Here is a 14,461-nt window from a genome sequence, read left to right as displayed (position 1 = left end):
CGTTGCGCAACTGAACAAGGACACAAATGTGGGTGAGTACGACGCAGTTAGTCGAGCGTGCCTGGCGGCTTTTAATGCGTGCGTCTATAAATTTTGCACGCCTTTTGTGGCTGGGCAGATGGTGGGCGGTGCACGTGGCCTGGCCAGTTTTTGAAACTGTCAAATTGCTACTGTTTCAGCTCCTTTGGGGGTAGTCAAGCGGCGTTCCGGCTATAGGAATTATTTATTTATTTATTATTTTTTCGGCTCGGTTACTTTGCTACAAAATCTAAACAGTTTAAAATAGGACTTCATGCTTTCGATGTAGATTTTAAGTTTGATTTCATATTGCCTCAAAGAATTCAGCTTCAAAAACTCACTCTACTTCGAAGGACTTTTAATTATATGCAACTGTAGTTTCAAGTCCCTTGCAAAAGGATTTTTACCATCCATTAATTCTACGTCACACTTAAAAGCATTTTCTAGCTCTGAGAAAACTTGAAACTGCTTTCAGATCAATGGATGTGTGATATTTTTGTCGGGTAATACAACACATTCTTGAATTGCTATTTTGTAATCCCAATTTAAGTTATTAAAAATCTGTAATATTTGATTTCATTCCTCTTCTATTCTCCTCTATTATTGTCTATTATTCCTTTGTCTCTTCTTCCCGTGCATCCATCTTTAACTCAACCATGGGACTTTGCTCTACTTTCAACTTATCTTCAGTTTGCTCTAATCTTATCTTATCGTCCGAGCTCTGGGCTGGTTCTTGATTCATTTCCGTATTCGCCAATGTAGTTAACATCGAAATATTCGATGTGCGTTCATCAACAAATGAATCAATATCAAAACTTGGATTTGTTGTTAGTTCCTCCAAATCTCCTACCAATGCTTCGTTCTCGCTTAAGATGTTAGCATTCGAAAGTATGTCTGATAATTTTTCTTCTTTAGTAGATTCAACAGTTGATTCAAATATGGCAATTTCCTTTTTATTTTCTTCAATCAATTCTCCAATTATTGATTTATTTTCATACGGTTGGCTTACATCTTTCTCAATGTTTTCAACATCGGAATTCTCTTTTCTACTGTTAAGCAACTGAATGTCAAAGTCCTCTTCTATATCTGCTTCCTTATCAGAATTGCCCATGGAAACATTACAACTCTCTACAAGTTTTAGCTCTTTTACTTGTGACCCTTCTTTGGCATCGTTAATGCATTGGTCTGTTATGTCTGTTATGTCCATTAAATTATTAGCTTTCTCCACCTTGTCAGAATCATCATATTCGTTAGAATTGAATGCACATTCGTCAGAACTCTCATCCTTATTTTCTGCCTCAGAACTATTTCGTCTTTCGGGCTGTTTGTCTTCTTCAGATAATTCAATATCAGAATTCGGTTCTGAACCAATATCAGTACTAACTGATTCTGTATCGATATTTTTTGTACTCGTATAAATTATTTTATTATTGTCCATATTATTTACATCAACTGGTTCGCCGTCAAGTACTGTTCCTTCACATCCATCTTTATTATAGCTGGCATCCAGATTTGGCATAGGCTCTTTATCTTCATCTTTCATGTTGATGCTTCCTAAGTCCTTCACTGAAACTGTTTCATTTTCTTCTCTATCATGCGAATCAGATTTTTGATTTTGAATAGTCACATATTCATTTTGTTCTTGAGTTATTAAGCTTCCTGATTCTTGATCATTTTGATCAGTTTCAATATCAGAACTGTCAAGTGATTGCGAATCTTCATCTTCACAGCCATCTGAGGAATCTTCAAAATCTGAATTATGTGGTGACTCAGATTCTTCCATTTCATCATCCTTTCCTTTCTTTTCTGCTGTATCTTCAGCATTTGATTTATCTGATCCTTCTATTTTATCATTCTTTACATCTCCTTTTTCTGTTGTATTTTCTGCATTTGATTTATCTGCTGTTTTCATTTCGTCATCCTTTCCATCTTCTTTTTCTTCTGTATCTTTAGCATTTGATGCATCTGCTGTTTCCATTTCATCATCATTTCCATCTTCTTCTGTATCTTCAGCATTTGATTCATCTGATCCTTCCATTTCATCATTTTTTCCATCTTCTGTTTCTTCTGTATCTTCATCATCTGATTTATCAGACACTCTCATTTTATCATACTTTCCATCTTCTATTTCTTTTGTATCTTCAGCATTTGATTCATCTGATGCTTCCATTTCATCAGTTTTTCCATCTTCTGTTTCTTCTGTATCTTCAGCATCTGATTTATCTGATACTTCCATTTCATCATCTTCTTTTTCTTCTGTATCTTCAGCATTTGATTCATCTGATCCTTCCACTTCATCATTCTTTCCATCATCTTTTACTTCTGTATTTTCAGCATCTGATTTATCTGATACTTCCATTTCATCATCTTCTTTTTCTTTTGTATCTTCAGCATTTGATTCATCTGATCCTTCCACTTCATCATTCTTTCCATCATCTTTTACTTCTGTATTTTCAGCATTTGATTCATCTGATACTTCCATTTCATCATTCTTTCCATCTTCTTCTTCTGTATCTTCAGCAGTTGATATATCTGATCGTTCCATTTCATCATCCTTTCCATCTTCTTTTTCTGCTGTATCTTCAGCATTTGATTCTTCATTACTTTTATCAGTTTCAGCATCGGAACTCGCCATTGAATCTTCATCATCATCCTGCTCAGCATCGGAACTATTTCTGTTCTGGTCTACCAAGTTTGAGTTTTCATTGTCATCCTCGGAGAGGTCCTCATCGGAATCACTAATTGCTTCTGATTCTTCATCATCAGCAGAATCTTCTTCGCTGGAGTACCTTAATAGTTCAGTGTCTTCATTATCATCGTCTGAGAAATGTAAGTATTGTTGTTTAAGAGTATCTATATTATCATCAACTTCATCATCAGAGGAATCATCGTCGGAGGTATTGTACGGCTCTTCGGCTTCCTTTTTATTGTCGTCATTTGTACTTTCCAAGTCGTTTGATTTCCCATTGTTGGGTTGTGCAAAACAGGCCTTCAGCTTTAGAATATCTAAGAACTCTAGCCATTCCGTGTACTTAGCATTGCTCTCAGAGGTTTCTTTTGATTCTTTTGCTTCATTATTTGCTGGCTTGACACAGAAACCTAGCAGAAGGTTTCTTCGAGTAACGCGCAGCTTATAGAATGGGGTTCCTTTGCTCGCATATGACTTGATCAGGAAATCTTCGCTGCGTAGCTCACGTCGTTTGGAATCTGTATCCGTATTGAGCTGTTTTGATTTTTCTGGCTCATACTCCTGCACCAAGCGTTCAAAGTCCCAAATGCTCATCTGGCAGTCATGGCCCCCGACTATAATAAGTTTGTTATCCAGCGCAAACTCAACGCAGTTAATGGGCGCAGTGTGGTGACCCAGACAACGAACCATTTCCTCCTTTTCAGAGTCCCAAACAATCAAATAATTATCATCAGCTCCGGAGACCAAATACCGCCCACATATGGAGTAGGCGAGAGCATTGATGGAATTTCTGTGGGCGCTGAAGACGCGCACTTGAATGGCTTTAACAATGTCCCACATGCGTACTGTGCAGTCAGCCGAGCCAGTTGCTAGGTAATGCCTGTTCGGATGGAATTGGCAGCAGATAACCTCGGCCAAATGCCCGGCAAGTATGCAGACTGATTTCTTGCTGTCCTGCGTCCAAATGCGCGCCGTGCGATCATCCGAAGAGGTGGCAAAGTAGTAGCCCAAGGGAGCATAAATGACGCTGTAGATGGCCCCGCAGTGGCCCGGGTAGATGACAACACAGCTCCAGGAGAGCAGGCACCAACAGCGCACAGTTCGATCCTGTGAGCAGGTGAGCAAAAAACGATCGTGCGGAGCAAAGGTGCACCCATAGACGGGCCCTTGGTGACCATAGAGTGTGCGTCTCATTTTTCTTTTGGTCGCGTCCAACATGCTCTCGTCTATACCGGACATCCCAGTATCCAGCCGCTTCAGGCATTTGGCCGACTTGAGCTGCACCAACTTTGAGGATGTCAACGAGAAAATATGGATAGCAGCAGAGGCAGTGCCCACGGATAGCATTGTTGTCTTGTTTGAGAAGCAGGCGCATATTATAGTCTCCGAGGTTTCAAGCGCCGTATAGAGATAGGTCGATGGCAAGTTTTCGCGGTTAAGTGGCACGCGGCGCTCCTCGTCATCCTTATGTCGTTCCAGATCCCAACGCTTCGGAGTTGGAGTGTAGAGGCGATTGCCTGTTGGCACATGGACGTTTCTAGTCGGAGAATGTTTGTCCTTCTTGAATCGCCTGCGCCGCAAAGGTCGCGGGCTACCTTCTTTATTTTCCTTGACCGCATCGGTAGTGGCCCAGTATATTTTATCCAAAATAGCCGAGCCAATGCGACTGAGCTGACGAGGCTCCCCATTGCTATCATCAGGAAATAGATCGAAATGTCTTATGAACGTCATCTGTATGGAACGGCTCCAGGTCTCCATGCAGAGCAGTAACATATAGTAAGTTTCCTCAAACATGCAGACGGGAACCTGCTCGTTGTCGTCAGAGATTAACTTTTTGGCCTTGTTTGGCATATCACCTGGGGTTTGTAGTACCATTAGCTTATCCACGCGTGCCATGTATGAGTGATCAATGTACCGCAGAGAGCCTTCCACAAACGCCTTGCCCTTCCGGTACTTGCCGCTGGAAATCATTCGGAGATAGACTATCGTAAGAGTCGGATACAGAAGGCTGTAGATTTCGTACTTGAAGCGGTTGGGGACTCGATCGACAATCTTGCGAATCTCATGGAAGAGTTGCTCGTAGTCGTTCAACACGCTCGAGTAAGGCAGATCCGAGTTAATGGCGTCGTCTTCATCGTCAGAATTGAATCTATCGTCTTCAAACGTGCTATCATCTTCGTAAAAGTCTTTTCCGTTATTCAAATCCGTTTTCAACGTTTGAGACTTTCGTCGCCAAACTGAATCGTCGCTGTCCGACTCTTTAGCAGAACGTGGCGAAGAGATGCTGTTGGCAGCTCCAGCGTTGCTCTTCTCTTCTTTATCTTTCTCAGTCGGCTCACGTGACATTTTCGTTAAGTACGTTATCATGGTCTCTTCAAAGTCACGTTTTTTTTCTGAGCAGGAGACTCCCTGAGGAGACTCTCTAGAGATGGAGCTTTTAGAGTTGCTAGTTTCGAATCTCAACGTGCGTGGACCTATGATCTTTCTTCGATCATCTATTGGCTGACTTATAGGAGACGTGCTAGGCTTCTCGGGTGGCTCAAGTTCATCCGACAATTCTTTTGATTTCAATTTGGGAAAAATCGCATCGGTTGCTTGCATTGCCTCTGCAATGAACGAGAGTGGCTCCTGGGAAACCAATTGTTTGGGTGGTTGACTAAATGACATAAGAATACAAAAGAAGTTAACTATGAGTTGTTCCAAGTATACATCAGATCATACATTCCGCACCTTTTGTTGGTTAAAGCAGGTTTCCGGGAAGCACTGGTTTGACTCAATAGGCGATGCTTTATATGGTCTGTTGAGGGAGCTAGCGACTTAGCCGACTTGGAATGCCCCAAGCTCGTAGTTGTTGGATCAGTAACTGCAAACGAGTTGATTCATTATCATTTATGACAGCTTATTTAAAAGCAAGTTCTCATTCTCTGATAACAGAGTGAAGCAGCAATTGATCCTTACCTGTTGTGTCTCCATCTGAGTCCAAGTCCACAAGGTCCGCCAGCGAATCTTCCACATTGACAATTTTAGTAGATTTATCAGAGCTAATGCTCAAGTTTTCTCTACTACATTTCTTCACCACTTCAAGAATTTCTTCTTTCTCCAAGTTGTCATCGGAGTTATCAAAAGAAATGGGTGAAAATGACGAATGTGACTCGTCATTGGATTCCCCTTTCTGCCCAACTCCAGATGACTTTTCCGAGTCAGAAGTGAACTCCAAGTCAGAATTTTCACAGCTGCCTGAATTAGTTTTGATCCTCGACGCTTTTTCACTGTACTTCTGCGAACGTTTCTTATCTTTGTACAGACCTTTCCGCGACACACTGGAACGTACTGAAACTTCTTGATTACTTTCACCCGAACAAAGGTCCTTTTTCTTCGAAGTGAGTTTGGATTGTGTGTTTATTAAAATTTCTTCAAAATTTAAGTGACGCTGAGCAGGGATCACTTTGTTTTTCACCACGGGTTCTTTGACCTCCTGCTTTTCTTCAACTTGACTCAGTTTCGGGCTTATTTTGTCCTCTTTAGAAGCTTCCACATTTGACTGACTAGTGGTCTTAATATTCAGATCTAGTTCCAGAATTGCTTCTTCGCGCATAGGCACTGTATCACAATCTTTATTGCCATCAAGCATTGGTAAGGCAACTTCATCCACCACCTCCATTGCTGATGCAGGAGGCTCTACATCACACTGCTGTTGAGTTGTTGGCATCTGATTCTCAAAAAGTTCTAACTTGAGATCACTCTCGTTCTTGGCCTTTAAGTCAATTGTGTTAGATTCGACTACTGTTGCAACGTTCGAGCTTATTGTGTCTATCGTCGGTGTTGCTGGTGACACCGAATCTTCCAAAATGACTGATTCGGCGACACCTTTACTGTCGCCTTCTTCCTGAATGCCAATTTCACTAAATCCATTTATATAGGATAATACTGTTTCAGTATTCGCGTTATTAGCATCCGATGAAAGCTGCAAAAGAGTATTTTTATACATATTACAAATTTCAGAATCTCAAACATATTTATCATTTTCATGAATTATTTCGGTGGTTTTCCTTACCCACTGTACCTACCGGCTCATCTGTTTTCTCATTGTCTATTGGACTTTCCCTTGATTTTTGCCTTTTTCGAATTGTATTTCCATCTTCGGGCGATGGCCGCTTCTTGGCGCTGCCATTGTTCATAATTATATTGCCTCACAGATAACTTATGTTACGAAATTATTAGACTTCAAATTGTAACCAGATAGGGCACCGGAACAGCTACAAATTTTACAAGAATAAGAAGTTTCTAAGCTGTCAAATATGGTAAATCGATTCAGGTAACAAATTGTTACTGATGTTCCCTTAACTGGGTTAATTTTACAAATTATCGACTTACAAAATAACTGTATACGCCATGACTCTTAAAGTCGCAGTTACAATTTCCAATTTCTCAACTTACACTCGTGCTCATCTCTAGCACGTAGATAGTAAATAGTTGAGTCCGTCAACAGAAGTCGAAGCTAATGAAAATGACAGTCATCAAAATTCGAAGCCAGCCATATATAATTTTGATTGATCGGGATCCAAAACTGACCAACTAATGTAAACTGAGCATATATCGGACTTACATCCAGTTAAATATATCTGAGATAATGGTTACATTGGCAGAAGAACGTGACAAATTCAAATGCTTGCATTTATATTATCAGAATTCCACATTCAATTAATACCATTTCCCTTTTTACACTTATAGAAATAGTGGCGAGAGCTTGTCTACTTGCTATCTTCTATATTATTAAATATATCTCATAGTAACTCATAATAGAGTAAATCGTATATAATTTCAATATAATTCAATATAAATCTCTATGGACTGCTCAAAGTAAGATAAACTTTGACGATATCAAACTCATTATTAAACTCTTGTTTATCCTAAGTTCGTGTATTCATCTAAACTATTAGTACTTAAATATAATATAAGAATATAACAAATTGAGCTAAAAATTAATTGATAAGTCACATTTCATAGGTCTTACGGAAATAATAATATAGATTCGATTTACTTCATTCAAATATGACAGCTATTTGCGATACGTGGAATGTGAGGGAATGGATAGCATGTGCAGCTACTTGTAGCGCCAAAGCAGCTGGACTTCGTTATTTGGACGTTTTGAAAGCTGCATTAAAAAAACTCAGTGACTCAACGAGAACACATGTCAAAAGTCAAGGGCCATCATTAGACACAGACAATTAGAAATAAAGCCGCATTATTCGCAGCAACAACAGCAACAGCAACAGCAACAGCAACAAAATCGCGAGCAAATCACTTGAAATGCAATGCAGCCCATAAATAAATCACATCATAACGTTTCGCATCTGTTTGAATGGGAGCGAGCTTATGCAACGGCAAAATAATCCATTGTAAAGTGTCGAAAAAGTGCAATTGAAATGCAAATCAATGCAAATCGATACTTGAATCATCATCAACAGCAACAAAGATAAATGATTCATGCCCCGCACGCTGCACGCTGCATGCTGCACGCCGCACACCGCACGCGAGCCACATTCAAATGCAAATAGGAATGCAAAATTTTGCATGCAAACTCGATTTTGGGTGGGTCTTTCAGGAGCTGAGGCCGGCGGCAAGGGCTTCCCGCTGATGTGCGAACAATCAAATCAAAATAAAACTGCACCGCACAATAAAAATTGCAGCTCAAAACAAACACAGCAAACAATGAGAGACACACACAAAGGTAAATGTGTTGGCAGATTTTTGCACTTCCGGTTAACTGTTGCTAATTTGATTAGAGAGTTAGAAGCCAGCTTCCGAAAGGGCAGCCTGTGAAAATTTGTTGGCGTCGATTTCGTTTTGCACTGCCAACTTATGCAAATGCAAATGCAAATGCTGCTCTGTGATTTATGTGCATAAGTATGTGGCTTGGCTAGCGAGTTGTTTCCTTGGGGACAACGAGGAGGACGGTTGAGATTCTGGAAATTGAATTTAACAATTCGTAGTACTTAATCGTTTCACACACGTTGCGCTTTTACACATCCGTGTTGGGTTTTCATATTCAAATTCAAACTCAATCATATCCTGTCAGAAGGCTCAAGCCTCCTTTGTGTGCCCATCAGAACTTGTTTGTGCTTTAGCTTAACCCCTTTGAGCAGCTTGCCCTCGCATCCTGAACGTATCCCAGACATTGTCATGCTAATTGTCGGGCATGAGAAGGCTGAGATTGAAGTCTGAGAACTTTTCTTGCTGAGAGACATTTGGCCGTCAGGTAAGATTGTCGCTGATCGAGTTGAATTTATTCAGGATATATTCACTCAGTTTGCTTCTACACGTCATTAGGTGAAGTTCTAAGATGATATGTAATTGTGCTCAGCAACAAATCGTATCTGAATCGTGTTAAAATAGAAAACATCGTTATTATGCTGTTCTAAATAAATTATAATACAGCCAAATAAATAATTATATCAACCTAACCAATACTCCAGTTTAATGTGTTGTGGCTTTCCAAGAAATGTGGCACGCCTCCGCAGCCCTAAAAGAGCGAACATTAACACGGCCTCTGACGCAATTTAACACCAATTACAATATCCGTTACATCTAATTATTGTAAGCGCGCCCAGAAGCAAGCCACTTGGCAGGGTCCAAATTAAAGAAAAACAGCCACAAGGAAACCACAAAAGACAAACCAAAGACAGGTCGTTGTCCGTCGCGTTGGTGGTTGGGCGCAGATTGGTCGCCATTTGTGGTTGCCAGGACATTAACAATGGCAACTACTCAGCAGCAACAGCAGCAACAACAACAACGACAACGACAACGACACGAAGTACAAGTCCAAATGGCGCTCATAAAACAACAGAGCAGAGCCCGGAAAACCCATGAAATATGACAGAGATGGAACCTGAACCAGGGGGCATCGGAGTTGCCGCTTGAACCACAGTTGGGTAGTTGGTTAGTTGGGTGGGCGTGCAGCTGTACGAGTGTGCGAGTGTGGAGAAACATTTCTTAATTTCCAACAATTTACGCTGAAAGCTTTCAGCGCTCAAATGACGCACGGTGCCGAGCGTTCGTCCTTTGACAGCGTCCAGGCCAGGGCGACGATGATCTAACGCCATTATTTCGCTGCCAAACGACAGGCAGTTGTTAATGGGGCTTACCACTTAAGCGCGACGGCATAAAATAAACACACAGAGTCCGCCCCACCCACTCGTCGTCGTCACGGATGTCCTGGCAAATTAATTAACATAGCGCGCGCTCGCCTGCAGCGCTCCTTTGGCATTGCCTGGGGTTTCTTTTCGTTTTCCCATTTTCTTGTCTTTCGGCGGCTTTTCTGGCGCTGTTTAATTGTGTGGTACTTCGTTCAGTGTGCAAGGAAGTCGGCCAGCGGCAGTTTAACAATTAGAAAACGTTTAAAGCTTGCCCAAGTTTGAGTTGGGTTGTGGGTTGCTTTCGTGCCGTTGATTACCGGCCAGGGCCCACAAGCTCCGGCTGGAGACATTGTGCATACGCGGCACGTCCCTACATCCGTTTGACACCTTTGTGACCCGTGGACAGGAAATGAGCTGCCCCGTACGTGACTGGCTTTAGTAAAATACATCTTAGAAAATAGTCGTCGGTCTGATTTTCGGGTGCGAAATTTTGGCGGCATTTTCTAAGCAGTTGCCTGAGCTTCAGGCGGCTTCGGGTTGAACGCCACCAAACGGGTTATCCACGAAAAGACTTCCGACTTTAAGGTGTTTCAGCCCACTGTCCCAATTGTCTCTTGTGCCACTGTTTAACATTCCGAATTTGTGCACTCGCTCAATTTCCTTGAGTCTATAAAGTAATTACCCCCAAACAACTGAAAGATTCGGCATAAATTTGCTGTCGTGGTGGCCAAGCAGCCAGCCAGCCAGCCAAGCGATCAGGTCCTGCCGGTATAATTAGTGGCCCATTGATGCTGCTACGTGACAAGCAGAACGCCTTGTGGCAAGGACAAACCTTGAGAATCGGCCAAGCGTCGGCCTTCCATAATTGCAATTAAAATGTACGCCAGGATGCTCGCGCGTGAAGTGCAAACACTTTGGGGTAGCAGAAAAAAAAATCAGCAAAAAAGTAACAGAAAAATTGTGCAAATTAAAATATAATTAGAGATAAACAAGCCAAAACAAGCGGCAAAAGGAGCTGGCAATTAGTAGCAGAGTTCACTTAGACGGTGGCGCCGCCTGTCGGCCAGCGGCATTTGTACACGCACTTTCCACTGGAATTGTGTGACTGGAAGTGAGCGTGCCCTGCAGGCTCAGACCACCCCTACCGCTCAACCACCGTGAGGGCTGGCGTGTGTGTGCAAGCGAGCCAGAAACAAACGCTCAACGAGCACGAGCATGTGGGACAGGAAGTCGCTGTCGTTGTCTCTGTCGCTGCGCTGCCGACGGCGCCGCGGCTTCTCTGCTACCTGGCAACTAACGAGCCAGTAATTTTGTGAGGCAGCTAATGCTGCCTCAAAGACCTACGCAGAACTGCTGCGTCAGCTTCTTGAGCGTCGTCTTGGCTACTTTAAGCCAACCTCGTCATCGTCTTTCATATTAAGTATACGCCGCCTCGGATCGCATGTGAGCACAGGGCGGGGTAGGCTAGGCTGAGCAGGCCAGGGTAGATATATATTTGGCCTGCCAGCAAGCAGAGGCCTCGGCTTCTGAGGGTCGTTTTTTTTTTGGCTGAGGCCACACCTTCCGCAGGGGTGATTGAAACTGAAATTTCAGTCGACGCCGCTTTTACTTTTGTTTGCTTGGATTTTCGATAAAAAAAGCAGCATTTTTTTGCTTGTGTATAAATAAGAATCTACATTGGGTGGGAAACGAAATCTGCTTTATGAAATGTCAAAACTTCAAAGCAAATTTTAAGTTAAATGCAAGAAAATGAGAAAATATACACTTGAGTGCGTATGAAGAAAAATGTTCGACTCCGCTGCCAGCAACGCGTGCTTCCTCCTCTTCCTCCTCATCCTGCTTCTTGCTGTTTGTTTTGCGCCAGTTTTCCATTGTCCATTGGACGTCGTTAGGACTTTGTTGTTGTTTGCTGTTTGAGCTGTTGTTGATAGCCTTTATTAGTTGTTGGGCCCAAGCTTAGGCGCTTTACATTTTCTTTTGCACTTCCGGTTTGAGCCAAAAAAAATGCTAGATGGAGATTTGAAAGCAGGATTTGCATTGAGGTCTTGTGTGCAGCTGAAAAAGGTTGTTACATGGAAGCAGTTGAGACCCAGATATAGACTTGAGGTTTCAGTGGATCGTCGCAGATATTCAACTGCTTATTATTTAATAATCTCTATAATCTATATAATTAAAGAAAAGTATTTTAATAAATATAAAAATATTATATTTAATTTCATTTAAAGATTGCGCTGCTATAAGTTTATTATATGTTTATTAGCATTGTTAGTTGAAATATTGTTTGTATATCAATTTAAATTTGAATGTTTTAATTTTCATAAATATTTAATATATTCGAAACATCAAATTACACGGTATTCAAGCGTCGGCTCTTTCAACAGTAAATACAAAATTCATTTCTGTTTCTTGTTTCTTCACTTCTCGTTTTCTTTTGGTTTACATTTCTTTTTTTCGACAACAGATTTTATTAAAAAATTGTATATTAAATCAATTGCGTGCAGCTTTTGGTTGGGGTGTTGAATGTGCTCATGCAGAAAGCGGGTGGCCGCGGAAACGCCCCACATTAAATGGCATAAATCATGTTATGGTCATGGGAAGCGGGGCATTTAGTGTGGTTCCTCTGCACTTAAAGATTTCAAGCAATGAAGGCTAAAGCAATTAAGACCACGTTAATTGAGCCGTTATGCAGTTTAAATAACACAGTCAATTGACCTATTAAGCTGTCAATATTTTGACATTTGCATCAGGTTCTTGCGGCAATAAAAGCAACATCCTCGGCCTGTTGTTCTTCAGTTCAGGGAAAGGCTTCACTTGTTTTGTGCTTTACTGTTAGCTGCAATGACAAAAACGGCTGTATCTCGATTGGCTACGGTTATCAAGCTCATTCGCTTCTGCGTTGCGGTCTGTGGCACGGATGTGTCCGATCCGAACTATCGTATGTGGACGTGGACTTACCTCATACTGTGTGCCATATTCGCCTTTTTTGTGTTTACCGGCTACACAATGTATGTGGGCGTGATGCTGAAGGATTGGACAATAATTTTGCAGGCACTTGCCGTGGCTGGCTCGGCTGCTCAGGGCCTCACAAAGTTCTTGTGCTGTGTGGGTAATGCGTCGGTAATGCGTAAGATACAGGGCACCTACGAGTCCATGTACAGGGAGTACGAGGGCAGAAATGGCGTATATACAAAATACCTGCACCAGCGCATCAACAACTTCTGGTACCTAATGTTGGCATTCGTCTGGGTCTACACGTCCTTGGTAATCGTTATGATCTGCTTTCCCCTGTTCGAGTTTGTTGCCTATGGCAAAAGAGGCATGGTATTGCACTTCCTAATACCCGGCCTCGATCACAACTCCGACAGTGGATATCTGGTTCTCATTTCACTGCACTGCACGTTCCTGATTTTGGGTGCATTTGGTAATTTCGGCGGCGACATGTACCTATTTCTGTTTATTGTCAATGTGCCGCTACTGAAAGACATATTCAATGCAAAGTTCGACGAGTTCAACGCGTTGGTCGTGCAGGAAAATAAGTACAAAGAGATGCACGCCATGCTCTGGGATCTGCTGGGCTGGCATCAAAAATATGCAACGTGAGAATCTCTAACTTTAGCCCACAAACTGTCTGCTTCTTATCTCTTATTCTTTTAGTATTCTGCAAGAAACAAAGCAAATATTTACGGTTGTTATGTTCGTACAGCTTATGACAGCTTGCGTCGGCATTCTGTGCACCATCTCTTGCATTTTCACGAAAGTCTGGCCCACTGCGCCAGCCTACCTGATATATTCCTTCATAGTGCTCTACACTTTTTGCGGCCTGGGCACCATCGTGGAGACTACGGTAAGCGCATTGATTAGGCATTATTCTTAACAAACATGTGTCTTCCTGCACAGAATGAACAATTCACAACTGAAATATACTCAAATTGCCTGTGGTACGAGATGCCGCCCAAGGAGCAGAAGCTCGTGATTCTCATGCTGGCCAAGTCACAAAAGGAACGTTCGCTAACTGCAGCGGACATGCTCCCACTGTCTATGGCTACTGCTCTGCAATTAACCAAGGCCATATACAGCTTCAGCATGATGATGATTACCTATTTGGACTACGAGAAATAAATGGCAGAAATCAATCCTCGACGAATTTGCCAAGTGGTCTTAGAGATTTAGTATAATGCTATTGTGCTGTGTTAGACAGAGAAGTCTTTGATATTTTCGAATGTATGTAAAAGTTTCTAATATTAATATTCACTCAGAAGGAAAACTTTATTTCTGTAGATGCGCATCTAGTGCTATTTAAACTGCTGATGAATAAAAGCCCTAAACATTTAATAGCGAAAATTCTCTTACAACATATGCGTCTCTCTCTCTCTCTCTAAATTTAAAGCAACTTTAATCTTAACTCTGCCTGCAAATCATATATTAGCCTTTAATCATTCAATCATTCTATCAATATCTAATGACCTTCTAATAACATGGCCCTCATAAGATTCAGAAATAGACATGCATTTAATCGTCTGTGTACCTGAACATGACTTCCTTTTTGATTTTAATATTATTTTTTTTTTAATATTATTTTTATTTAGGTCATAAAAACACAACTTTATACTGATTATTT

At 41.5% G+C, this 14,461-nt stretch overlaps 2 protein-coding genes across 2 annotated transcripts; one reads left to right on the top strand and one right to left on the bottom strand.

The window, feature by feature from the left end:
- Positions 1 to 517: 517 nt before the first annotated feature.
- On the bottom strand, positions 518 to 7,019 carry LOC111597485. Its single transcript, XM_023312237.2, has 4 exons — positions 6,775 to 7,019; positions 5,666 to 6,671; positions 5,438 to 5,570; positions 518 to 5,363 (listed from the first exon to the last, which is right to left on the bottom strand). Exons 1-4 carry the CDS (start codon positions 6,883 to 6,885, stop codon positions 629 to 631), a joined length of 5,985 nt encoding a protein of 1,994 aa, XP_023168005.2. The 5' UTR covers positions 6,886 to 7,019; the 3' UTR covers positions 518 to 628.
- A 5,662-nt stretch (positions 7,020 to 12,681) lies between these two features.
- Positions 12,682 to 13,972, top strand: LOC111597580 (odorant receptor 67d). The gene is made up of 3 exons (XM_023312378.2): positions 12,682 to 13,439; positions 13,498 to 13,687; positions 13,741 to 13,972. Exons 1-3 carry the CDS (start codon positions 12,682 to 12,684, stop codon positions 13,960 to 13,962), a joined length of 1,170 nt encoding a protein of 389 aa, XP_023168146.2. The 3' UTR covers positions 13,963 to 13,972.
- Positions 13,973 to 14,461: the final 489 nt, after the last annotated feature.

Source organism: Drosophila hydei, unplaced genomic scaffold (assembly GCF_003285905.1).
Source record: "Drosophila hydei strain 15085-1641.00,03,60 unplaced genomic scaffold, DhydRS2 tig00000001-arrow-pilon, whole genome shotgun sequence".
Classification (NCBI taxonomy): Eukaryota; Metazoa; Arthropoda; class Insecta; order Diptera; family Drosophilidae; genus Drosophila; species Drosophila hydei.
This window is presented reverse-complemented; position numbering and strand designations above follow the sequence as displayed.

Bases quoted from the DNA above. Each gene is read 5' to 3' on its own strand.
- LOC111597485 (XM_023312237.2), bottom strand. From the start codon at position 6,885: ATGAACAATGGCAGCGCCAAGAAGCGGCCATCGCCCGAAGATGGAAAT. The intron at 6,672-6,774 runs GTAGGTACAGTG...ACTCTTTTGCAG, and splicing joins ATGAGAAAACAGATGAGCCG to CTTTCATCGGATGCTAATAA. The intron at 5,571-5,665 runs GTAAGGATCAAT...ACTCGTTTGCAG, and splicing joins CTCAGATGGAGACACAACAG to TTACTGATCCAACAACTACG.
- LOC111597580 (XM_023312378.2), top strand. From the start codon at position 12,682: ATGACAAAAACGGCTGTATCTCGATTGGCTACGGTTATCAAGCTCATT. The intron at 13,440-13,497 runs GTGAGAATCTCT...TTATTCTTTTAG, and splicing joins TGGCATCAAAAATATGCAAC to TATTCTGCAAGAAACAAAGC. The intron at 13,688-13,740 runs GTAAGCGCATTG...CTTCCTGCACAG, and splicing joins GCACCATCGTGGAGACTACG to AATGAACAATTCACAACTGA.